Below are 27,148 nucleotides of genomic sequence, written 5' to 3' on the forward strand. Positions count from 1 at the left end.
CAGCAGTAGTAGTAGTAATAGCTGTAGCAGCAGTAGTAGTAGTAATAGCTGTAGTAGCAGCAGTAGTAGGAGTAATAGCTGTAAGTAGCAGCAGTAGTAGGAGTAATAGCTGTAAGTAGCAGCAGTAGTAGGAGTAATAGCTGTAGTAGCAGCAGTAGTAGTAGTAATAGCTGTAGCAGTATTAGTGGTTGTAGTAATAGCTGTAGTAGCAGCAGTAGTAGGAGTAATAGCTGTAGTAGCAGCAGTAGTAGGAGTAATAGCTGTAAGTAGCAGCAGTAGTAGGAGTAATAGCTGTAGTAGCAGCAGTAGTAGTAGTAGTAATAGCTGTAGCAGTATTAGTGGTTGTAGTAATAGCTGTAGTAGCAGCAGTAGTAGGAGTAATAGCTGTAGTAGCAGCAGTAGTAGGAGTAATAGCTGTAAGTAGCAGCAGTAGTAGGAGTAATAGCTGTAGTAGCAGCAGTAGTAGTAGTAATAGCTGTAGCAGTATTAGTGGTTGTAGTAATAGCTGTAAGTAGCAGCAGTAGTAGGAGTAATAGCTGTAGTAGCAGCAGTAGTAGTAGTAATAGCTGTAGCAGTATTAGTGGTTGTAGTAATAGCTGTAGTAGCAGCAGTAGTAGGAGTAATAGCTGTAGTAGCAGCAGTAGTAGGAGTAATAGCTGTAAGTAGCAGCAGTAGTAGGAGTAATAGCTGTAGTAGCAGCAGTAGTAGTAGTAATAGCTGTAGCAGTATTAGTGGTTGTAGTAATAGCTGTAGTAGCAGCAGTAGTAGGAGTAATAGCTGTAGTAGCAGCAGTAGTAGGAGTAATAGCTGTAGTAGCAGCAGTAGTAGGAGTAATAGCTGTAGTAGCAGCAGTAGTAGTAGTAATAGCTGTTGTAGCAGCAGTAGTAGTAGTAATAGCTGTTGTAGCAGCAGTAGTAGTAATAGCTGTTGTAGCAGTAGTAGTAATAGCTGTTGTAGCAGTAGTAGGAGTAGCAGCAGCAGTAGTAGTAGTAGCTGTAGCAGTAGCAGTGGTTGTATTAGCAGTAGTGGTAGTATTAGTAGTTGTGGTAGTATTAATAGTAGTTGTTGTAGATATAGTAGCAACAGTAGTTGCAGCAGTAGTAGTTGTAGCTGTAGGAGTTGTAGTAGCAGTCACAGTAGTAGTAGTAGTAGTAGTAGTAGCAGCAGTAGTAGTTGTAGCTGTAGGAGTTGTAGTAGCAGTAGTAGTAGTAGCAGTAGTAGTAGCAGTAGTAGTAGCAGTAGTAGCAATAGTAGTAGCAATAGTAGTAGTGGTAGTAGTAGCAGTCACAGTAGTAGTAGCAGTAGTAGTAGTAGCAATAGTAGTAGTAGGCAGTAGTAGCAGTAGCAGTAGTAGCAGCAGTAGTAGTAGAAGTAGTAGCAGTAGCAGTAGCAATAGTAGTAGTGGTAGTAGTAGCAGTAGTAGCAATAGTAGTAGCAATAGTAGTAGTGGTAGTAGTAGCAGTAGTAGCAATAGTAGTAGCAATAGTAGTAGTGGTAGTAGTAGCAGTCACAGTAGTAGTAGCAGTAGTAGTAGTAGCAATAGTAGTAGTAGGCAGTAGTAGCAGTAGCAGTAGTAGCAGCAGTAGTAGTAGTAGCAGCAGTAGTACTAGTAGCAGCAGCAGTAGCAGTAGTAGCAGTAGGCAGTAGTAGCAGTAGCAGTAGTAGCAGCAGTAGTAGTAGTAGCAGCAGTACTAGTAGCAGCAGTAGTAGCAGTAGGCAGTAGTAGCAGCAGCAGTAGTTTTAGGAGCAGCAGTAGTAGTAGTAGTAGCAGTAATAGTAGTAGTATTAGAAGTTGTATCAGTAGTAGTAGTGGTAGTCATAGCAGTTGTAGCAGTAGTGGTAGCAGTAGTGGTTGTATTAGCAGTAGTGGTTGTATTAGTACTAGTAAGTTTAAAGCTGAACTGAGTTCCTCTTTTGGGGGACGGGACCCCCGTTCCCCTCCTGCGGACTCCTCGCCCCACAGTTCGGTAAACACTGTACTAAAACCATGTCTCTGCTCTCCCCCTCAGAACCTGAAGAGCCATGCGGTCACCATGTTTGAGGTGGGGAAGCTGTCAGACGAGACCCTGGACAGCTTTCTGATGGAGCTGGAGAAAGTAAGCTGTGTGTGGAATTGAGCTAGAGAGTAAGCCTTCATTACTTGGCTCCATGGGAACTAAACCAGTCGCTGGAGGTGGCAAACCAATTTACACAGAGGGGCCGTAGAGGGGGACACAGCGTTTTTGGCAACGTAATATGGCAACACAACAGGGTCACAGGGGCAGACTCAAATTTGTACACATGAAAGACACAGGAAAGAATATACACACACAAACGGCGAGGCCCAAAGTTATTTTGACCATGTTACTATCCCCCCTCTCTCTCTGTCTGTCTGTCTGTCTCTCTCTCTCTCCTCCCTCCCTCCCTCAGGTAGAGAGCACGGCGGAGGGCGAGGCCCAGAGGTATTTTGACCATGTTACTATCCCCCCTCTCTCTCTGTCTCGCTCTCTCTCTCTCTCTCTCTCTCCTCCCTCAGGTAGAGAGCAGGGGGGAGGGTGAGGCCCAGAGGTATTTTGACCATGTTACTAACCCCTCTCTCTCTCTGTCTCTCTCTCTCTCTCTCTCTCTCCTCCCTCAGGTAGAGAGCAGGGCGGAGGGCGAGGCCCAGAGGTATTTAGACCATGTTACTATCCCCCCTCTCTCTCTGTCTCGCTCTCTCTCTCTCTCTCTCTCTCTCTCCTCCCTCAGGTAGAGAGCAGGGGGGAGGGTGAGGCCCAGAGGTATTTTGACCATGTTACTAACCCCTCTCTCTCTCTGTCTCGCTCTCTCTCTCTCTCTCTCTCTCCTCCCTCAGGTAGAGAGCAGGGGGGAGGGTGAGGCCCAGAGGTATTTTGACCATGTTACTAACCCCTCTCTCTCTCTCTCCTCCCTCCCTCCCTCAGGTAGAGAGCACGGCGGAGGGCGAGGCCCAGAGGTATTTTGACCATGTTACTATCCCCCCTCTCTCTCTGTCTCGCTCTCTCTCTCTCTCTCTCTCTCCTCCCTCAGGTAGAGAGCAGGGGGGAGGGTGAGGCCCAGAGGTATTTTGACCATGTTACTAACCCCTCTCTCTCTCTGTCTCTCTCTCTCTCTCTCTCTCCTCCCTCAGGTAGAGAGCAGGGCGGAGGGCGAGGCCCAGAGGTATTTAGACCATGTTACTAACCCCTCTCTCTCTGTCTGTCTCTCTCTCTCTCTCTCCTCCCTCAGGTAGAGAGCAGGGCGGAGGGCGAGGCCCAGAGGTATTTAGACCATGTTACTAACCCCTCTCTCTCTGTCTGTCTCTCTCTCTCTCTCCTCCCTCAGGTAGAGAGCAGGGCGAAGGGCGAGGCCCAGAGGTATTTTGACCATGTTACTAACCCCTCTCTCTCTGTCTCTCTCCCCCTCCCTCAGGTAGAGAGCATGCCGGAGGGCGAGGCCCAGAGGTATTTTGACCATGTTACTAACCCCTCTCTCTCTCTCTCTCTCTCCTCCCTCAGGTAGAGAGCACGCCGGATGGCGAGGCCCAGAGGTATTTTGACCATGTTACTAACCCCTCTCTCTCTCTCTCTCCTCCCGCAGGTAGAGAGCACGGCGGAGGGCGAGGCCCAGAGGTATTTTGACCACGCTCTGACCCTCAGGAACACCATCCTGTTTCTCCGCTACAACAAGGAACTAACCACCGACCAGGGCCCTGACCTGCCTAACAACGGTAACTAACAACACAGCTTATACCCTTTTTCTTCAGTTAAGAAGCAATAACATAATGCTCACACCCTGTTCTGTGTGTTAAAAGTAGTTAGAATTCAAAATAAAAGTTGTTGAAAAAGTTCTGAGATATTTTGTATGCAATGGTATAATAACACTGAACAACTATATAAACACAGCATGTAAAGTGTTGGTCCCATGTTCCCATACAGACAAAAATCTTATTTCGCTCAAATGTTGTGCACAACTTTGTTTACATCCCTGTTAGTGAGTGTTTCTCCTTTGACAAGATAATCCATCCACCTGACAGGTGTGGCATATCATTAAAAAGCTGATTAAACAGCATGATCATTACACAGTTGCACCTTGTGCTGGGGACAATAATAAGCCACCCTAAAATGTAACACAACACAATGCTGCAGATGTGGCAAGTTTTGAGGGAGTGTGCAATTGGCTTGCTGACTGCAGGGATGTCCACCAGAGCTGTTGCCAGAGAATTGAATGTTCATTTCTCTACCATAAGTCATCGTTTTTGAGAATTTGGCATGACGTCCAACCGGCCTCACAACCTCAGACCACGTGTATGGCGTGGTGTGGGCGAGCGATTTGCTGATGTCAACGTTGTGAACAGAGTGCCCCATTACGGTGGTGGGGTTATGGTATGGGCAGGCATAAACTAGCTCAGTCAAATCTTTGAACTTGTTGCACTTACATTTTTATTCAGTATAGGTAGTAGTTTTAACATCCTGTCTAGTTATTCGTGTTTTTATAGGTAGTAGTTTTAACATCCTGTCTAGTTATTCGTGTTTTTATAGGTAGTAGTTTTAACATCCTGTCTAGTTATTAGTGTTTTTATAGATAGTAGTTTTAACATCCTGTCTGGTTATTAGTGTTTTTGGTGTGTTTTTGTTTAGGGGTGTTGGGTGCTTTGCCTCCACATTGACTCTGTTCCAGTACTCCCTGTATATAGCCTCCACATTGACTCGGTACCAGTACTCCCTGTATATAGCTTCCACACTGACTCGGTACCAGTACTCCCTGTATATAGCCTCCACATTGACTCTGTACCAGTACCCCCTGTATATAGCCTCCACATTGACTCTGTACCGGTACCCCCTGTATATAGCCTCCACATTGACTCGGTACCAGTACCCCCTGTATATAGCCTCCACATTGACTCTGTCCCGGTACCCCCTGTATATAGCCTCCACATTGACTCTGTACCGGTATCCCCTGTATATAACCTCCACATTGACTCTGTACTGGTAACACCTGTATATAGCCTCCACATTGACTCGGTACCGGTACCCCCTGTATATAACCTCCACATTGACTCTGTACCAGTACCCCCTGTATATAGCCTCCACATTGACTCTGTACCAGTACCCCCTGTATATAGCCTCCACATTGACTCTGTACCGTAATACCCTGTATATAGTCTCCACATTGACTCTGTACCGGTACCCCCTGTATATAGCCTCCACATTGACTCTGTACCGGTACCTCCTGTATATAGCCTCCACATTGACTCTGTACCGGTACCCCCTGTATATAGCCTCCACATTGACTCTGTACCAGTACCCCCTGTATATAGCCTCCACATTGACTCTGTACCAGTACCCCCTGTATATAGCCTCCACATTGACTCTGTACCAGTACCCCCTGTATATAGCCTCCACATTGACTCTGTACCGTAATACCCTGTATATAGTCTCCACATTGACTCTGTACCGGTACCCCCTGTATATAGCCTCCACATTGACTCTGTACCGGTACCTCCTGTATATAGCCTCCACATTGACTCTGTACCAGTACCCCCTGTATATAGCCTCGTTATTGTTATTCTTAGTGTTACTTTATTTTAGTCTACTTGGTAAATATTTTCTTCTTCTTGAACTGTACTGTTGGTTAAGGGCTTGTTAGTCAGCATTTCACGGTGAAGTCTACACTGTTGGTTAAGGGCTTGTAAGTCAGCATTTCACGGTGAAGTCTACACTGTTGGTTAAGGGCTTGTAAGTCAGCATTTCACGGTGAAGTCTACACTGTTGGTTAAGGGCTTGTAAGTCAGCATTTCACGGTGAAGTCTACACTGTTGGTTAAGGGCTTGTTAGTCAGCATTTCACGGTGAAGTCTACACTGTTGGTTAAGGGCTTGTAAGTCAGCATTTCACGGTGAAGTCTACACTGTTGGTTAAGGGCTTGTAAGTCAGCATTTCACGGTGAAGTCTACACTGTTGGTTAAGGGCTTGTAAGTCAGCATTTCACGGTGAAGTCTACACTGTTGGTTAAGGGCTTGTAAGTCAGCATTTCACGGTGAAGTCTACACTGTTGGTTAAGGGCTTGTAAGTCAGCATTTCACGGTGAAGTCTACACTGTTGGTTAAGGGCTTGTAAGTCAGCATTTCACGGTGAAGTCTACACTGTTGGTTAAGGGCTTGTAAGTCAGCATTTCACGGTGAAGTCTACACTGTTGGTTAAGGGCTTGTAAGTCAGCATTTCACGGTGAAGTCTACACTGTTGGTTAAGGGCTTGTAAGTCAGCATTTCACGGTGAAGTCTACACTGTTGGTTAAGGGCTTGTAAGTCAGCATTTCACGGTGAAGTCTACACTGTTGGTTAAGGGCTTGTAAGTCAGCATTTCACGGTGAAGTCTACACTGTTGGTTAAGGGCTTGTAAGTCAGCATTTCACGGTGAAGTCTACACTGTTGGTTAAGGGCTTGTAAGTCAGCATTTCACGGTGAAGTCTACACTGTTGGTTAAGGGCTTGTAAGTCAGCATTTCACGGTGAAGTCTACACTGTTGGTTAAGGGCTTGTAAGTCAGCATTTCACGGTGAAGTCTACACTGTTGGTTAAGGGCTTGTAAGTCAGCATTTCACTGTGAAGTCTACACTGTTGGTTAAGGGCTTGTAAGTCAGCATTTCACGGTGAAGTCCACACTGTTGGTTTAGGGCTTGTAAGTCAGCATTTTACGGTAAACTTGTTGTATTCGGCGCACGTGACAACGTTTTTGATTTGCCACGTCCGTCAGGGTTCTGGTTAGCCGGTAATGGGCTTTGGCCGATCCAAGGGTTCTGGTTAGCCGGTAATAGGCTTTGGCCGATCCAAGGGTTCTGGTTAGCCGGTAATAGGCTTTGGCCGATCCAAGGGTTCTGGTTAGCCGGTAATAGGCTTTGGCCGATCCAAGGGTTCTGGTTAGCTGGTAATAGGCTTTGGCCGATCCAAGGATTCTGGTTAGCCGGTAATAGGCTTTGGCCGATCCAAGGATTCTGGTTAGCCGGTAATAGGCTTTGGCCGATCCAAGGATTCTGGTTAGCCGGTAATAGGCTTTGGCCGATCCAAGGATTCTGGTTAGCCGGTAATAGGCTTTGGCCGATCCAAGGATTCTGGTTAGCCGGTAATGGGCTTTGGCCGATCCAAGGGTTCTGGTTAGGTGGTAATGGGCTTTGGCCGATCCCAAAATAGAAATGCCGATTAATAAAATTGGTGCTGGCCAATTGTCCAGGTGAAAAAGAAAAAAATACCATTGTGAAATAATGTTTAAATTTGATCAAATTCCAGTCAATGTAAATCAATTTAACTGGTCATGCTCATCGGTCAATAGGAACATTTGCATAATTTAGTGTAATTATATTGTCTCATGCGTACAGTATATTCGTTATGTATCTTATCACACGGGTACAGCACACAGATACAGAGCCTTGGAGCAGGAAATATGTCAGACAGCAGGAGAGCTGTTGCTACAGCATCTCACACAGCAACGGAAGGCAGGCTTCCTCAGCGCGTCACACACCACTTTGCAATGAGCTGGAGGCAGTATGTATTTAGTTTAGTTGGAAACATGAAGGTTTTACTACATATTATGAGACATGTCTTACAACATTGCTTCAAAGTAGCCTAGCTACTCGCCTATTGGTGCTAGTTGATGCTAGTTGATGATAATCCTAGTCATATTATCAACCCATGATAATCCCCGTCATATTAACAACACATGCTAGTTGATGATGATCCCAGTCATATTAACAACCCATGCTAGTTGATGATAATCACAGTCATATTAACAACCCATGATAATCCTAGTCATATTATCAACCCATGATAATCCCAGTCATATTACCAACACATGCTAGTTGATGATAATCCCAGTCATATTAACAACCCAGGCTAGTTGATGATAATCACAGTCATATTAACAACCCATGCTAGTTGTTGATAGTCCCAGTCATATGAACAACCCATGCTAGTTGTTGATAATCCCAGTCATATTAACAACCCATGCTAGTTGATGATAATCCCAGTCATATTAACAACCCATGCTAGTTGTTGATAATCCCAGTCATATTAACAACCCATGCTAGTTGTTGATAATCTTAGTCATATTATCAACCCATGATAATCCCAGTCATATTAACAACCCATGCTAGTTGATGATAATCCTATTCATATTAACAACCCATGCTAGTTGTTGATAATCCTAGTCATATTAACATACCATGATAATCCTAGTCATATTAACAACCCATGCTTGTTGTTGATAATCCTAGTCATATTAGTAAACTCTGCTAGTTGTTGATAATCCCAGTCATGTTAACAACCCATGCTAGTTGTTGATAATCCTAGGCACATTATCAACCCATGATAATCCCATGATAATACTAGTCATATTAACAACCCATGCTAGTTGTTGATAATCCCAGTCATATTAACAACCCATGATCATTGATGATAATCCCAGTCATATTAACAACCCATGATAGTTGATAATCCCAGTCATATTAACAACCCATGCTAGTTGTTGACAATCCCAGTCATATTAACAACCCATGCTAGTTGTTGATAATCCCAGTCATATTAACAACCCATGATAGTTGATAATCCCAGTCATATAATAACCCATGCTAGTTGTTGACAATCCCAGTCATATTAACAACCCATGCTAGTTGTTGATAATCCCAGTCATATTATCAACCCATGATAGTTGATGATAATCCCAGTCATATTAACAACCCATGCTAGTTGATGATAATCCCAGTCATATTAACAACCCATGATAGTTGTTGATAATCCTAGTCATATTATCAACCCATGCTAGTTGTTGATAATCCCAGTCATATTAACAACCCACGCTAGTTGATAATCCCAGTAATATTAACAACCCATGATAGTTGTTGATAATCCCAGTCATATTAACAACCCATGCTAGTTGTTGATAATCCCAGTCATATTAGTAACACTGCTAGTTGTTGATAATCCCAGTCATATTAGTAAACCCTGCTAGTTGATGATAATCCTAGTCATATTCTCAACCCATGCTAGTTGTTGATAATCCTAATCATATTCTCAACCCATGCTAGTTGTTGATAGTCCCAGTCATAAGAACAACCCATGCTAGTTTATGATAATCCCAGTCATATTAACAACCCATGCTAGTTGATGATAATCCCAGTCATATTAACACCCCATGCTAGTTGATGATAATCCTAGTCATTATATCAACCCATGATAATCCCAGTCATATTAACAACCCATGCTAGTTGATGATAATCCCAGTCATATTAACAACCCATGCTAGTTGTTGATAGTCCCAGTCATATGAACAACCCATGCTAGTTGTTGATAATCCCAGTCATATTAACAACCCATGATAGTTGATAATCCCAGTCATATTAACAACCCGTGCTAGTTGTTGACAATCCCAGTCATATTAACAACCCATGATAGTTGATAATCCCAGTCATATTAACAACCCATGATCGTTGATGATAATCCCAGTCATATTAAGAACCCATGATAGTTGATGATAATCCCAGTCATATTAACAACCCATGCTAGTTGTTGATAATCCCAGTCATATTAACAACCCATGATAGTTGATGATAATCCCAGTCATATTAACAACCCATGATAGTTGATGATAATCCCAGTCATATTAACAACCCACGCTAGTTGTTGATAATCCCAGTCTTATTTAACAACCCATGATAATCCTAGTCATATTAACATACCATGATAATCCCAGTCATATTAACAACCCATGCTAGTTGATGATAATCCCAGTCATATTACCAACCCATGCTAGTTGTTGATAATCCCAGTCATATTAACAACCCATGCTAGTTGTTGATAATCCCAGTCATATTATCAACCCTTGATAGTTGATAATCCCAGTCATATTAACAACCCATGATAGTTGATGATAATCCCAGTCATATTAACAACCCATGCTAGTTGTTGATAATCCCAGTCATATTAACAACCCATGATAATCCCAGTCATATTAACAACCCATGATAATCCCAGTCATATTAACAACCCATGATAATCCCAGTCATATTAACAACCCATGATAATCCCAGTCATATTAACACATGATAGTTGATGCATCTTTAGATTTCTGCTTTTCATACATTTCTAGCAGTGTTTTCCTGCTAATTGCATAATGGAAGGAACATTTGTATATGTGGCCTGCTGCCTTGTGCGCATTGCTGTGGTTTTTAATGAAATAATAGTTAATCAACCTCATTATCTAAATGTTCTGAGCTGTTGTATCAGACTCATTGCTTTTTAATGTTGTGTTTTTTATGAAGTCTAGGCCTACTGGTTGATTGAATTTGGGATTTATCTCCTACAACTGTCCCAGAGTCTGTTTGTTTCTCTGTCGCACAGAATGACAAGCTGGCCAATAGAATAGGTTCACTTTTCTGCTATAGCAGATTGACAGACTAGTGATTTGGCTGTTTGTTTCTTTGTCTCACAGAATGACAAGCTGGCCAATAGAATAGGTTCACTTTTCTGCTATAGCAGATTGACAGACTAGTGATTTGGCTGTTCGTTTCTCGTCTTGTTGGCTGAGGAAAGTAAATGTGGACGGTTATTGTAACACGTTCAAATTCACTTCAGTTTCGTAAAGAAGACACGCATCCTGGACTAGCATTTTCTGCTAATATGAATTACCATTATCTAAATGTGATTTCTGAACACCGTGGGTGGACGCCCTAATCAGGTTCCACACCCAATGCATATGGTTCCAGTACATTTCTCAAAATGTCCTCATTAAAATGCTGCCGGTCAAATGACTGACCCCACATTTTCCTAACAGAATCCCTGACGTCTGTGTATGTGTGTGGTGTCTGTGTGTTGTCTTTGTCCGTGTGTGTGTGTGTGTGTGTTGTCTTCGTCCGTGAGTGTGTGTGCTGTGTCTGTGTGTTGTCTTTGTCCGTGTGTGTGTGTGTGTGTGTGTGTGTGTGTGTGTGTGTGTGTGTATTGTCTTGGTCCTTGTGTGTGATTGACCCCCCCCAGGCCTCCCCCTGGATATGCTCCGCTGTGAGAGTCTGCTGGGTCTAGACCAGGCCACCTGCAGCCGTGTCCTCAACAAGAACTACAAACTATTGGTCTCCATGGCACCGCTCAGCAACGAGATACGACCTATCAGCAGCTGCACGCCTCAGGTACACACTGGTCAAACTTCACAGACCGCAGGCAACGCTGGCTGCTCCTCTGTGACTGACTAGGGCCTGTTGAGATTGTGTGTGTGTGTGTGTGTGCGCGTGCGAGCACTGGTCACCCTGCTCTAAGACTGCTCCAGAACACACACACAACAGGTCTGGGGATTCACACTCAGTCAGACTGGCAAGACTGACAGACTCCAGTCTGACTGACAGGGAGAACAGAGAGCTATACAACTACAGTGCCCTTGGCTTTTTTCCTATTTTGTTGCCTTACAACCTGGAATTAAAATAGATTTTTTGGGGGGTTTGTATCATTTGATACACACAACATGCCTACCACTTTGAAGATGCAAAATATGTTTTATTGTGAAACAAACAAGAAAAAAAACAGAATTTGAGTGTGGGTAACTTTTCACCCTCCCAAAGTCAATACTTTGTAGAGCCAGCTTTTGCAGCAATTCAAACTGCAAGTCTCTTGGGGTATGTCTCTATAAATTTGACATATCTAGCCACTGGATGGGTTCCGCTGGTGTACAGAGATCTTTAAGTCATACCACAGATTCTCAATTGGATTGAAGTCTGGGCTTTGACGAGGCCATTCCAAGACATTTAAATGTTTCCACTTAAACCACTCGAATGTTGCTTCAGCAGTATGTTTAGGGTCATTGTCCTGCTGGAAGGTGAACCTCCGTCCCAGTCTCAAATCTCTGGAAGACTGAAACAGGTTTCCCTCAAGAATAATGCTGCCACGACGCAAACGTTTGCTTATTTTCTTATTTAAGCAATGGCTTTTTTTCTGGCCACTCTTCCATAAAGCCCAGCTCTGTGGAGTGTACAGCTTCAAGTGGTCCTATGGACAGATACTCCAATCTCTCTGCTGTGGAGCTTTGCACCTCCTTCAGGGTTATCTTTGGTCTCTTTGTTGCCTCTCTGATTAATGGCCTCCTTGCCTGGTCCGTGAGTTTTGGTGGGCGGCCTTCTCTTGGCAGGTTTGTTGTGGTGCCATATTCTTTCCATTTTTTTGTAATGAATTTATGTTCAAAGTTTCTGATATTTTTCAATAACTCAACCCTGATCTGTACTTCTCCACAACTTTGTCCCTGACCTGTTTGGAGAGCTCCTTGTTCTTCATGGTGCCACTTGCTTAGTGGTGTTGTAGACTCTGGGGCCTAACAGAACAGGTCTGTATATACTGAGATCATGTGACAGATCATGTGACACTTAGATTGCACACAGGTGGACTTTATTTAACTAGTAATGTGACTTCTGAAGGTAATTGGTTGCACCAGATCTTATTTTGGGGCTTCATAGCAAAGGGGTGAATACATAGCAACGCACCACTTTTCCGTTTTTAATATATATATTTTTTTAAAGTAATTTTTAACATTTCACTTCCTCAATTTTGTGTATGTCCATTACATTAAACCCAAATAAAAATCAATTTAAATTAGAGCTATACAACTATAGAGAAATACAGCTATAGAGCTACAGAACTATACAGCTACAGAGCTATACAGCTACAGCTATAGAACTATACAACCATAGAGCTACAGAACTATACAGCTACAGAGCTATACAGCTACAGCTATAGAACTATACAACTATAGAGCTACAGAACTATACAGCTACAGAACTATACAGCTACAGCTATAGAACTATACAACTATACAGCTACAGAACTATACAGCTACAGAACTATACAGCTACAGAGCTATACAGCTACAGCTATAGAACTATACAACTATAGAGCTACAGAACTATACAGCTACAGAACTATACAGCTACAGAACTATACAGCTACAGCTATAGAACTATACAACTATAGAGCTACAGAACTATACAGCTACAGAACTATACAGCTACAGAACTATACAACTACAGAGCTATACAGCTGCAGAACTATACAACTACAGAACTGTACAGCTATACAGCTACAGAACTATACAGCTACAGAACTATACAGCTATACAGCTACAGAACTATACAGCTATACAGCTACAGAACTATACAACTACAGAGCTATACAGCTATATAACTATACATCTTCACAACCACGGAATTATACAGCTACACAACTGTACAACTACACAACTATACAACTGTACAAATATTCAACTTTTCAACTATACAACTACAGGCTAACTTCTGTTTGTTTTTCCAAGTATGCCTCTCTCCCCTGGCCTGTAGTCTGGGTCGAAGCAATCTCAGTGCTCGCTGCCCAGTACAGACAAACACACAACACACACACAGACACTACAACCACAACACACACACAGACACTACAACCACAACACACACACAGACACTACAACCACAACACACGCAGACACTACAACCACAACACACGCAGACACTACAACCACAACACACGCAGACACTACAACCACAACACACACAGACACTACAACCACAACACACACAGACACTACAACTACAATACACACAGACACTACAACCACAACAGTCAGGAGGGTGGATCGACCACAGTCAGGAGGGTGGATCGACCACAGTCAGGAGGGTGGATCGGCCACAGTCAGGGTGGTGGATCGGCCACGGTCAGCAGGGTGGATCGGCCACGGTCAGGGTGGTGGATCGGCCACGGTCAGCAGGGTGGATGGGCCACGGTCAGCAGGGTGGATCGGCCACGGTCAGGGTGGTGGATCGGCCATGGTCAGGGTGGTGGATCGGCCACGGTCAGGGTGGTGGATCGGCCACGGTCAGCAGGGTGGATGGGCCACGGTCAGCAGGGTGGATCGGCCACGGTCAGGGTGGTGGATCGGCCACGGTCAGGGTGGTGGATCGGCCACGGTCAGGGTGGTGGATCGGCCACGGTCAGCAGGGTGGATCGGCCACGGTCAGCAGGGTGGATCGGCCACGGTCAGCAGGGTGGATCGGCCACGGTCAGCAGGGTGGATCGGCCACGGTCAGCAGGGTGGATCGGCCACGGTCAGCAGGGTGGATCAGCCACGGTCAGGAGGGTGGATCAGCCACGGTCAGCAGGGTGGATCGGCCACGGTCAGGGTGGTGGATCGGCCACGGTCAGCAGGGTGGATGGGCCACGGTCAGCAGGGTGGATCGGCCACGGTCAGCAGGGTGGATCGGCCACGGTCAGCAGGGTGGATCGGCCACGGTCAGCAGGGTGGATCGGCCACGGTCAGCAGGGTGGATCAGCCACGGTCAGGGTGGTGGATCGGCCACGGTCAGCAGGGTGGATCGGCCACGGTCATGAGGATGGATCGGCCACGGTCAGGAGGGTGGATCGGCCACGGTCAGGGTGGTGGATCGGCCACGGTCAGCAGGGTGGTGGATCGGCCACGGTCAGCAGGGTGGTGGATCGGCCACGGTCAGCAGGGTGGTGGATCGGCCACGGTCAGCAGGGTGGTGGATCGGCCACGGTCAGCAGGGTGGTGGATCGGCCACGGTCAGCAGGGTGGTGGATCGGCCACGGTCAGCAGGGTGGTGGATCGGCCACGGTCAGCAGGGTGGTGGATCGGCCACGGTCAGCAGGGTGGTGGATCGGCCACGGTCAGCAGGGTGGATCGGCCACGGTCAGCAGGGTGGTGGATCGGCCACGGTCAGTAGGGTGGTGGATCGGCCACGGTCAGCAGGGTGGTGGATCGGCCACGGTCAGCAGGGTGGTGGATCGGCCACGGTCAGCAGGGTGGTGGATCGGCCACGGTCAGCAGGGTGGTGGATCGGCCACGGTCAGCAGGGTGGTGGATCGGCCACGGTCAGCAGGGTGGTGGATCGGCCACGGTCAGCAGGGTGGTGGATCGGCCACGGTCATCAGGGTGGATCGGCCACGGTCAGGAGGGTGGATCGGCCACGGTCAGGAGGGTGGATCGGCCACGGTCAGGAGGGTGGATCGGCCACGGTCTGCAGGGTGGATTAGGCTGCTATTATTTTCTTTCGGCATTTGAACATTCTTATAAATTCCATGAACCTTGGCCAGCTAATCTAATTCATGTCACGGTACATAAAGTAGGATGTGCTTGCATTTCTCCCTATTCAAATCAACCATACATTTATGAATAAATAAACTTTATTGTTCCCCCTGTAGCACATTGGCCCAGCCATCCCCGAAGTGAGCTCCATCTGGTTCAAGCTCTATCTGTACCATGTGACCGGCCAGGGTCCCCCCTCCCTGCTGCTGTCCAAGGGCTCCAGGCTCCGGAAACTACCGGACATCTTCCAGGTCAGTCTGTAGAAACTACCAGACATCTTCCAGGTCAGTCTGTAGAAACTACCAAACATCTTCCAGGTCAGTCTGTAGAAACTACCAGACATCTTCCAGGTCAGTCTGTAGAAACTACGACTGCCTTCCAGGTCAGTCTGTAGAAACTACCAGACATCTTCCAGGTCAGTCTGTAGAAACTACCAGACATCTTCCAGGTCAGTCTATAGAAACTACCAGACATCTTCCAGGTCAGTCTGTAGAAATTACCAGACATCTTTCAGGTCAGTCTGTAGAAACTACCAGACATTTTCCAGGTCAGTCTGTAGAAACTACCAGACATGTTCCAGGTCAGTCTGTAGAAACTACCAGATATCTTCCAGGTCAGTCTGTAGAAACTACCAGACATTTTCCAGGTCAGTCTATAGAAACTACGACTGCCTTCCAGGTCAGTCTGTAGAAACTACCGGACATTTTCCAGGTCAGTCTGTAGAATCTACCGGACATCTTCCAGGTCAGTCTGTAGAAACTACCAGACATGTTCCAGGTCAGTCTGTAGAAACTACCAGACATCTTCCAGGTCAGTCTGTATAAACTACCAGACATTTTCCAGGTCAGTCTGTAGAAACTACCGGACATCTTCCAGGTCAGTCTGTATAAACTACCGGACATCTTCCAGGTCAGTCTGTAGAAACTACCGGACATCTTCCAGGTCAGTCTGTAGAAACTACCGGACATCTTCCAGGTCAGTCTGTAGAAACTACCAGACATCTTCCAGGTCAGTCTGTAGAAACTACCAGACATCTTCCAGGTCAGTCTGTAGAAACTACCAGTCAGTCTGTAGAAACTACCGGACATCTTCCAGGTCAGTCTGTAGAAACTACCAGACATCTTCCAGGTCAGTCTGTAGAAACTACCAGACATCTTCCAGGTCAGTCTGTAGAAACTACCAGTCAGTCTGTAGAAACTACCGGACATCTTCCAGGTCAGTCTGTAGAAACTACCAGACATGTTCCAGGTCAGTCTGTAGAAACTACCAGACATCTTCCAGGTCAGTCTGTAGAAACTACCAGACATTTTCCAGGTCAGTCTGTAGAAACTACCGGACATTTTCCAGGTCAGTCTATAGAAACTACGACTGCCTTCCAGGTCAGTCTATAGAAACTACGACTGCCTTCCAGGTCAGTCTGTAGAAACTACCGGACATCTTCCAGGTCAGTCTGTAGAAACTACCGGACATCTTCCAGGTCAGTCTGTAGAAACTACGACTGCCTTCCAGGTCAGTCTGTAGAAACTACCGGACATTTTCCAGGTCAGTCTATAGAAACTACGACTGCCTTCCAGGTCAGTCTGTAGAAACTACCGGACATTTTCCAGGTCAGTCTATAGAAACTACGACTGCCTTCCAGGTCAGTCTGTAGAAACTACCAGACATCTTCCAGGTCAGTCTGTAGAAACTACCGGATATCAGGTCAGTTGTAATGGTCCGATATTCTGTGGACTGGTTTCCCAGACACAGAATTCAGTGGTGGACTTCCGTTGAACATCCGTTTTAGTTTAGTACTAGCCTTTATCTGTGTCTGTGAAATCGCCGGTCCTTGCTGCCTGGCCTGAGTGCTCCTACCTGTCATCAGAAAGACACACTCAGTTTTTCTGGTTGTGAGGATTCCTGGTGATTATTGTATGTGTTCCAGGTTTTTGACAGGCTGCTGATCACTTCCTGGGGTCACGACCCCGGTGTGGTTCCTACGTCCAACGTGCTGACCATGCTCAATGACGCCCTCACACACTCCGCTGTACTCATACAGGTAAGACATACACACACACACACACACACACACACACACAACACATGCACACACTCTAACGTAAGTCTCTCTGGGTCCACAGGGCCATGGGCTGCAGGGTCATGGAGAGACAGTTCACGTCCCCTTCCCGTTTGACCGGGAGGATCTCAAAGGAGGTAGCTGGTTCTCAAGCTGCTGTATTTGATGCACAGCTATCTATCTGAGCCTGCAGAACTGACGATAGTATCTGATAATGAAGTCAGAGACCTGTTGCTTTCTCAAGCCCTCTTCTTTCTCTATGAACAGTTGATTTTGGTTGACAACAAGAAGTGGCACATGTTAGAAGTGACACGTTGGAGGTATCACATGTAAGAGTTGATATACAAATCTTTCTGTTGTCCTAGTTTAACCCTTTCTGCCCCCCTCCCCCACCCAGAGTTCTCCTCCTCCAACATGTGTGTCCACAAGGCCCTGCTGCTGCTGAGGGAGAAGGTGGATCTGGAGCACCAGTGTGGTTACATCACCATGCTCAACCCCAACAACAGGCACCGCAGGAGGGCCAGCGAGAGCTCCGACGGCAGGGGTGAGTGGAGGGTTGGGATTAGGGTTGCGACGGTCATAGAATTTTGGATGACTGTAATTGGCCAGCCAAATGACTGCAGTCTCCTGTCTTCAGTCAATATATATATATATACAATACCAGTAAAAAGTTTGGACACACCTTCTCATTCAAGGGTTTTTCTTTATTTTATTACTATTTTCTACGTTGTAGAATAGTCAAGACATAAACTATGAAATAACACATATGGAATCATATAGTAACCAAAAAAGTGTTAACAAATCAAAATATATGATATATTTGAGATTAGCCACCCTTTGCCTTGATGACAGCTTTGCACACTCTTGGCATTCTCTCAACCAGCTTCATGAGGTAGTCACCTGGAATGCATTTCAATTAACAGGTGTGCCTTGTTAAAAGTATATTTCTGGAACTTCTTTCCATCTTAATGTGTTTGAGCCAATCAGTTGTGATGAGGTAGGGGTGGTATACAGAAGATAGCCCTATTTGGTTAAAGACCAAGTCCATATTATGGGAAGAACAGTTGAAATAAGCAAAGACAGTGAAATGCTGACTTACAAGCCCTTTAAGAAGTTAAAAAAGTAAGTAAAAAATAGAAAATAAAAGTAACAAATAATCAGGCCTTCATGGTCGAATTGCTGCAAAGAAACCACTACTAAAGGACACCAATAATAAGAAGAGACTTGCTCGGGCCAAGAAACACGAGCAATGGACATTAGACTGGTGAAAATCTGTCCTTTGGTCTGATGAGGCCAAATTTTAGATTTTTGGTTCCAATCACCGTGTCTTTGTGAGACGCAGAGTAGGTGAATGGATGATCTCCGCATGTGTGGTTCCCACCGTGAAGCATGGAGGAAGAGGTGTGATGGTGCTTTGCTGGTGACACTGTCAGTGATTTATTTAGAATTCAAGGTGCTTAGTGGGACTATCATTTATTTTTCAACAGGACAATGACCCAACACACCTCCAGGCAGTGTAAGGGCTATTTGACCAAGAAGGAGAGTGATGGAGTGCTGCATCAGATGACCTAGCCTCACCCGACCTCAACCAAATTGAGATTGTTTGGGATGAGTTGGACCGCAGTGAAGGAAAAGCAGCCAACAAGTGCTCAGCATATGTGGGAACTCCTTCAAGACTGTTGGAAATACATTCCAGGTGAATCTGGTTGAGGGAATGCCAAGAGTGTGCAAAGCTGTCATCAAGGCACAGGGTGGCTACTTTGAAGAATCTAAATTCTCAAATATATTTTAATTTATTTAACACTTTTTGGAAGATATAGAACCTACACTGTCTAGAACAAGGGACCATAGATATAGAACCTATACTGTCTGGAACAGGGGACCATAGATATAGAACCTATACTGTTTGGAACAAGGGACCATAGATATAGAACCTATACTGTTTGGAACAGGGGACCATAGATATAGAACCTATACTGTCTGGAACAGGGGACCATAGATATAGAACCTATACTGTCTTGAACAGGGGACCATAGATATAGAACCCACACTGTTTGGAACAGGGGACCATAGATATAGAACCTATACTGTTTGGAACAGGGGACCATAGATATAGAACCTACACTCCATGTTCAGTTTATTAGGTACTGGGTCAGACCCCTCTTTGCCCGCAGAACAGCCTGAATCCTTCGGGGCATGGAAATGTTACCCAATATTGGTATCAAGAGATGTTTATCACCCCAAAATTGTCCGATGTTGGTGATGGCATGCCCACTGGAGCTGCTTCTTCTTGTTTTTAGCTGATAGGAGTGGAACCCGGTGTGGTTGTCTGCTGCAATAGCCGTGACAAGGACTGTACTGCGCCGTTACATGCCTGTTTGTGGGCCGCCTGATAGCTTGCACAAACCTTGCCATTCTTCTTGGACCTCTCTCATCAACAGGCTGTTTGTGCCCACATGACTGCCGCTGTATAATTTGTTTGTCACACCATTCTCTGTAAACCTTAGACACTATCGTGTGTGAAAAGCCCCGGCCATTTCTGAGATACTGGAACCAGCTCGCCTGGCACCAACAATCTACCACGCTCAAAGTTGCTTAGGTCACTGGATTTGCCCATTCTAACGTTCAATCGAGTAACTGAATGCCTCAATGCCGGTCTGCCTGCTTTATATAGCAATCCAAGGCCACATGACTCACTGTAGGAACAAACCATTTTTGTGATGGTGTACCTAATAAACTGTTTACTGAGTATATAATGAGTGAAGATGGTGCTGACGTACATGGCAGGTCTGCTTCTAGCTCCTAAGCAACGTTGTAGGATATATATTTATAATATATATATATATATAGACTGCTCAAAAAAATAAAGGGAACACTTAAACAACACATTGTAACTCCAAGTCAATCACACTTCTGTGAAATCAAACTGTCCACTTAGGAAGCAACACTGATTGACAATACATTTCACATGCTGTTGTGCAAATGGAATAGACAACAGGTGGAAATTATAGGCAATTAGCAAGACACCCCCAATAAAGGAGTGGTTCTGCAGGTGGTGACCACAGACTACTACTGATGTTTTGGTCACTTTTGAATGCTGGCGGTGCTTTCACTCTAGTGGTAGCATGAGACGGAGTCTACAACCCACACAAGTGGCTCAGGGAGTACAGCTCATCCAGGATGGTACATCAATGCGAGCTGTGGCAAGAAGGTTTGCTGTGTCTGTCAGCGTAGTGTCCAGAGCATGGAGGCGCTACCAGGAGACAGGCCAGTACATCAGGAGACATGGAGGAGGCCGTAGGAGGGCAACAACCCAGCAGCAGGACCGCTACCTCCCCCTTTGTGCAAGGAGGAGCAGGAGGAGCACTGCCAGAGCCCTGCAAAATGACCTCCAGCAGGCCACAAATGTGCATGTGTCTGCTCAAACGGTCAGAAACAGACTCCATGAGGGTGGTATGAGGGCTGACGTCCACAGGTGGGGGTTGTGCTTACAGCCCAACACCGTGCAGGACGTTTGGCATTTGCCAGAGAACACCAAGATTGGCAAATTCGCCACTGGCGCCCTGTGCTCTTCACAGATGAAAGCAGGTCTGGGAGGAGATCCCTCAGGAGACCATCTGCCACCTCATCAGGAGCATGCCCAGGCGTTGTAGGGAGGTCATACAGGCACGTGGAGGCCACACACACTACTGAGCCTCATTTTGACTTGTTTTAAGGACATTACATTAAAGTTGGATCAGCCTGTAGTGTGGTTTTCCACTTTAATTTTGAGTGTGACTCCAAATCCAGGCCTCCATGGGTTGATAAATTTGATTTCCATTGATAATTTTTGTGTGATTTTGTTGTCAGCACATTCAACTATGTAAAGAAAAAAGTATTTAATAAGAATATTTCATTCATTCAGATCTAGGATGTGTTATTTTAGTGTTCCCTTTATTTTTTTGAGCATATAGTTTTTTGTGTTATTTCCAACATTATTAGCCCATAACGTTTTTTGTGTTATTACATACGGCCGGAAATAACTTTTGGATATCAGTGCGGCGTTAAACCACTAGCATTACGACCAGAAATACGACTTTCCCAAATTGGGTCCTTTGTTCGTACCCTCCAGGGCAAGTGAACTTGTCTAGTTCGACTTAGGAGGTGGAGGTGCACACCATCCACCGCGTCTGAGTATTTTACTCGCCAATGTTCAGTCCCTGGACAGTGAAGTAGACGAGCTCAGGGCGAGGATCTCCTTCCAGAGTGACATCATGGATTGTAGCATACTCTGTTTTACGGAATAATGGCTCTCTCCGGATATACTGTCCCTATCCATACAGCCAGCTGGGTTCTCAGTACATCACACAGACAGGAATAAAGAACTCTCCGGGAAGAATAAAGGTAAGTGTATGTTTCATGATTAACTACTCATGGTGTGACGTTGGTAACGTACAGAAACTCAAGTCCTTTTGTTCACCCGACCTAGAATACATTACAATCAAATGCCGTCAGTATTACCTCCCAAGAGAATTCTTGTAAATTCCCCCTAGAGCCGATACCATGACGGCCCTTAAGGAACTACCCTGGACTTTGTGCAAACTGGAAACGTGAACCACCACCGCATTTAACCATGGCAAGGTGCCTGGGAATATAGTTGATTACAAACAGTGCAGTTTGTTGTCCTTAAGCCATTTTGCCACAACTTTGGAAGTATGCTTGGGGTCATTGTCCATTTGGAAGAGCCATTTACGACCAAGCTTTAACTTGAGGCGTTGCTTCAATATATCCACATAATTTTCCTCCTCATGATGCCATCTATTTTGTGAAGTGCACCAGTCCCTCCTGCAGCAAAGCACCCCCACAACATGATGCTGCCACCCCCGTGCTTCATGTTTGGGATGGTGTTCTTCGGCTTGCAAGCCTCCTCCTTTTTCCTCCAAACACAACGATGATCATTATGGCCAAACAGTTTTATTTTTTTTTCATCAGATCAGAGGACATTTCTCCAAAAAGTACGATCTTTGTCCCCATGTGCAGTTGCAAACCGTAGTCTGGCTTTTTTATGGCGGTTTTAGAGCGGTGGCTTCTTCCTTGCTGAGCGGCCTTTCAGGTTATGTCGATATAGGACTTGTTTTACTGTGGCTATCAATACTTTTGTACCTGTTTCCTCCAGCATCTTCACAAGGTTCTTTGCTGTTGATTTGCACTTTTTGCACCAAAGTACGTTCATCTCTAGAAGAGTCTCCTTCCTGTTCATCTCTAGAAGAGTCTCCTTCCTGAGCGGTATGGCGGCTGCGTGGTCCCATGGTGTTAACACTTGCATACTATTGTTTGTACAGATGAACGTGGTACATTCATGCATTTGGAAATTGCTCCCAAGGATGAACCAGACTTGTGAATGTCTACAAAAAAAATTCTGAGGTCTTGGCTGATTATTTTTTATGAGGCACAGTTTGAAGGTAGGCTTTGACTTACGTCCACTGGTACACCTCCAATTGACTCAAATGATGTCAATTAGCCTATCAGAAGCTTCTAAAGCCTTGACATCATTTTCATGGAATTTACCAAGTTGTTTAAAGGCACAGTCAACTTAGTGTATGTAAACTTCTGACCCACTGGAATTGTGATACAGTGAATTATAAGTGAATTAATCTGTCTGTAAGCAATTGTTGGAAAAATGACTTGTGTCATGCACATCGTAGATGTCCCAACCGACTTGCAAAAACTATAGTTCGTTAACAAGAAATTTGTGGAGTGTTTGAAAAACAAGTTTTATTGACTCCAACCGAAGTGTATGTAAACTTCCTGACTTCAACTGAATGTGGCAGGGTCAACAGACAATCATGGATTATAAACTACATTTTACGACTTCAAAGGGAAAACCAGCCATGTCGCAGACAAGGACAACTTGCTCCCGGACAAGCTAAACACTTTCTTTCTTTTAGGATAACACAGTGCCATCGACAGTGCCATCGACGCGGCCCACTCCCATGGACTGTGGGCACTCGTTCTCCGAGGCCGACTTGATTAAGACATTTAAGCGTGTTAACCCTCGTAAGGCTGCCGGCCCAGACAGCATCCCTAGCTGCGTCCTCAGAGCATGCGCAGACCAGCTGGCTGGAGTGTTTACCGACATATTCAATCTCTCCCTATCCCAGTCTGTTGTCCCCACTTGCTTCAAGATGTCCACCATTGTTCCTGTACCCAAGAAAGCAAAAGTAACTGAACAGAGGGACTATTGTCCTGTGGCACCCACTTCTGTCATCATGAAGTGCTTTGAGAGGCTAGTCAAGGATCATATCACCGCCACCTTACCTGCCACCCTAGACCCACTTCAATTTCAATACCGCCTCAATAAATCCACAGACCATGCAATCGCCATTTCACTGCACTATTCCATCCTGGACAAGAGGAATACCTATGTAAGAATGCTGTTCATTGCCAACAGCTCAGCATTCAACACCACAGTACCCGTCAAGCTCATCATTTGGGTCTGATCCCCACCCTATGCAACTGGGTCCTTCTTGGAGACGGTAAAAACCTTAAAGTTCCTCGGGGGAACACGTCACTGACAATCTGAAATGGTCCACCCACACAGACAGTGTGGTGAAGAAGGCGCAACAAAGCCTCTTCAACCTCAGGAGGCTGAAAAAATACGTCTTGGTCCCTAAGACCCTCACAAACTTTTACAGATGCACTATTGAGAGCATCCCTTCTGGCTGTATCACCCACCGCCTGGTACAGCAACTGCACCGCCCTCAACCGCAGGGCTCTCCAGAGGGTCAACTGGGTTTCTAATCCTTATTTAACTAGGCAACTGGGTGGTGGATAACTATTGTCATATTGTCTATACAGGAGACAGTCATCTGGGAGGTGGGTTGGAGGCCAACAGCAGCACGGAGTCCTTTGAGCTGGTCACAGAGGACAACAATGGAGGAAAGCAAGCAGCAGAAGGTATAGGACAGTCTACTCAAACTAGGAGGCGATCTGAAATAGCACCCTATTCCCTATGTAGTGCACTGCTTTTGGAGAAGGAAAGCAAGCAGCAGAAGGAGACAGTGGGGCTACTCAAACTGGTGCTTTGTTCCAAGGTTCATACTACTAGTATACCACTTAGAATACAATAGTGACTATTCATCCCTTTGGAAGAGGCTTTTGAATCAGACATCAGGAACACCTTCCTAATAAGGAGTTGCACCCCCCTTCCCCCTATCTGTTTCTAACTGAGTGTCCACAACATTAGGAACACCTTCCTAATAAGGAGTTGCACCCCCCTTCCCCCTATCTGTTTCTATCTGAGTGTCCACAACATTAGGAACACCTTCCTAATAAGGAGTTGCACCCCCCTTCCCCCTATCTGTTTCTAACTGAGTGTCCACAACATTAGGAACACCTTCCTAATAAGGAGTTGCACCTCCCCCTATCTGTTTCTATCTGAGTGTCCACAACATTAGGAACACCTTCCTAATAAGGAGTTGCACCCCCCTTCCCCCATCTGTTTCTAACTGAGTGTCCACAACATTAGGAACACCTTCCTAATAAGGAGTTGCACCCCCCTTCCCCCTATCTGTTTCTATCTGAGTGTCCACAACATTAGGAACACCTTCCTAATAAGGAGTTGCATCCCCCTTCCCCCTATCTGTTTCTAACTGAGTGTCCACAACATTAGGAACACCTTCCTAATAAGTAGTTGCACCCCCCTTCCCCCTATCTGTTTCTAACTGAGTGTCCACAACATTAGGAACACCTTCCTAATAAGGAGTTTCACCCCCCTTCCCCCTATCTGTTTCTATCTGAGTGTCCACAACATTAGGAACACCTTCCTAATAAGTAGTTGCACCCCCCTTCCCCCTATCTGTTTCTGAGTGTCCACAACATTAGGAACACCTTCCTAATAAGGAGTTGCACCCCCCTTCCCCCTATCTGTTTCTAACTGAGTGTCCACAACATTAGGAACACCTTCCTAATAAGGAGTTGCACCCCCTTCCCCCTATCTGTTTCTGAGTGTCCACAATATTAGGAACACCTTCCTAATAAGGAGTTGCACCCCCCCTTCCCCCTATCTGTTTCTAACTGAGTGTCCACAACATTAGGAACACCTTCCTAATAAGGAGTTGCACCCTCTTTTGCCATCAGAACATTCTCAATTCATCTGGGAATTGACTCTATAAGGCTGGATGTCCTTTGGGGGGTGGACCATTCTTGATACACACGGGGAAACTGTTGAATGTGAAAAACCCAGCAGCGTTGCAGTTCTTAACACAAACCGGTGCCCCTGGCACCTACTACCATACCCCGTTCAAAGGCACTTTAATCTGGTGTCTTGCCCATTCACCCTCTGAATGACACACAAACACAATCCATGTCTCAATTGTCCCCAGGCTTAAACATCCTTCTTTAACGTGTCTCCTCCCCTCCATCTACACTGATTGAAATGGATTTAAGTGACATCAATAAATTATCATAGCTTTCACCTGGATTCACCTGGTTAGTCTATGTCATGGAGGGAGTAGGTGTTCCTGATGTTTTGTCCACTCAGTGTACAGTATATATTGTTAATGTGTTTTTAGTAAGTCTGTGTCACTGAGAGGTCAAAAGGGAATTTCCATCCTTGGTTTTATTCTAATTTTTTCTATTCTTATACTCTCACGTTCCGTTCTGTGACTTATCTCTCTTCTTGTCCCCGTTTGATGATGTAATGTTTTGTACCCCCTGCAGTGCCGTTGACAGAAGATGAGTGGGTCCCTCTAGAGCTGTGCTTTGGGATGCCTCTCTTCAGCTCCGAGCTCAACCGCAAAATATGCCGAAAGATCGCCTCGCACGGCCTCTGTAGCAAAGACAGGTACTGGAAGAACAACATAAAGAGCCTGTTTTTTATGTCCTGGTTGGGAAATGGAAAAAGACTAGAGGTTTTTTTTTTGGGGGGGGGGGTTTTATCTTAAAAAGTGTCAACTTAAAAGAAGGATGAAGGTGTAATTCTTTGTTGTTTCAGCCTTCAAGACTTACTTCATTCCAGCCGAACACTGTCATTGAATGTTCTGAGTTTTGTTCAGTCGTTCCAGGTAAGAGCTGCTTTCTATTGTATTACACCTTGCTGCCACTTGAAGAGCTCTCAAATCAAACCAGCCAATCGGAACAGAACACTGAAAGTGGTCCAGTCTCATAAACCTGTTTCCATGCTGCCACCCCTCAAGCGCCCAGCCAGAACCCCTATAAACCTGTGGCATGACCATGAGAGAAGCATCCTCTTTAGGAATCAGACACATAACACAGCAGCACATAGAGTGAAATAAAATAGAGAAAGAAATGAGGTCATACTGAGGACATTAAGACTGCAAAAATAAACCAGACAACAGCAACCTGAATGATAATTATATCATCCTTATAACTGTCATCATCAAAACAAGTGATGCGCAAATATCTATATATCCATATACATATATCAATATACATATATACATATATCCATATATCCATAGACATATATCAATATACATATATACATATATCAATATACATATATACATATATCAATATACATATATACATATATCAATATACATATATACATATATCAATATACATATATACATATATCAATATACATATATACATATATCAATATACATATATACATATATCCATATATCCATAGACATATATCAATATACATATATACATATATCAATATACATATATACATATATCAATATACATATATACATATATCAATATACATATATACATATATCAATATACATATATACATATATCAATATACATATATACATATATCAATATACATATATACATATATCCATATACATATATCAATATACATATATACATATATCAATATACATATATACATATATCAATATACATATATCAATATACATATATACATATATCAATATACATATATACATATATCAATATACATATATCAATATACATATATACATATATCCATATACATATATCAATATACATATATACATATATCAATATACATATATA

The 27,148-nt window shown here is 44.6% G+C and overlaps 1 protein-coding gene across 2 annotated transcripts in view; it reads left to right on the plus strand.

The window, feature by feature from the left end:
* The window catches only part of fam91a1 (family with sequence similarity 91 member A1), a 113,564-nt gene that overhangs the window by 79,924 nt on the left and 6,492 nt on the right, over nt 1–27,148 (plus strand). For both annotated transcript variants that reach the window (XM_036970971.1, XM_036970972.1), the window contains exons 14-23: nt 2,010–2,096; nt 3,577–3,706; nt 10,998–11,146; nt 15,207–15,341; nt 17,015–17,128; nt 17,211–17,283; nt 17,544–17,690; nt 23,984–24,082; nt 25,847–25,970; nt 26,121–26,190. In XM_036970971.1, coding sequence (XP_036826866.1) covers nt 2,010–2,096; nt 3,577–3,706; nt 10,998–11,146; nt 15,207–15,341; nt 17,015–17,128; nt 17,211–17,283; nt 17,544–17,690; nt 23,984–24,082; nt 25,847–25,970; nt 26,121–26,190 — 1,128 coding nt within the window. The remainder of the gene's footprint in view (nt 1–2,009; nt 2,097–3,576; nt 3,707–10,997; nt 11,147–15,206; nt 15,342–17,014; nt 17,129–17,210; nt 17,284–17,543; nt 17,691–23,983; nt 24,083–25,846; nt 25,971–26,120; nt 26,191–27,148) is intronic.

The sequence above is a fragment of the Oncorhynchus mykiss genome, chromosome 32, assembly GCF_013265735.2.
Source record: "Oncorhynchus mykiss isolate Arlee chromosome 32, USDA_OmykA_1.1, whole genome shotgun sequence".
Lineage (NCBI taxonomy): Eukaryota > Metazoa > Chordata > Actinopteri > Salmoniformes > Salmonidae > Oncorhynchus > Oncorhynchus mykiss.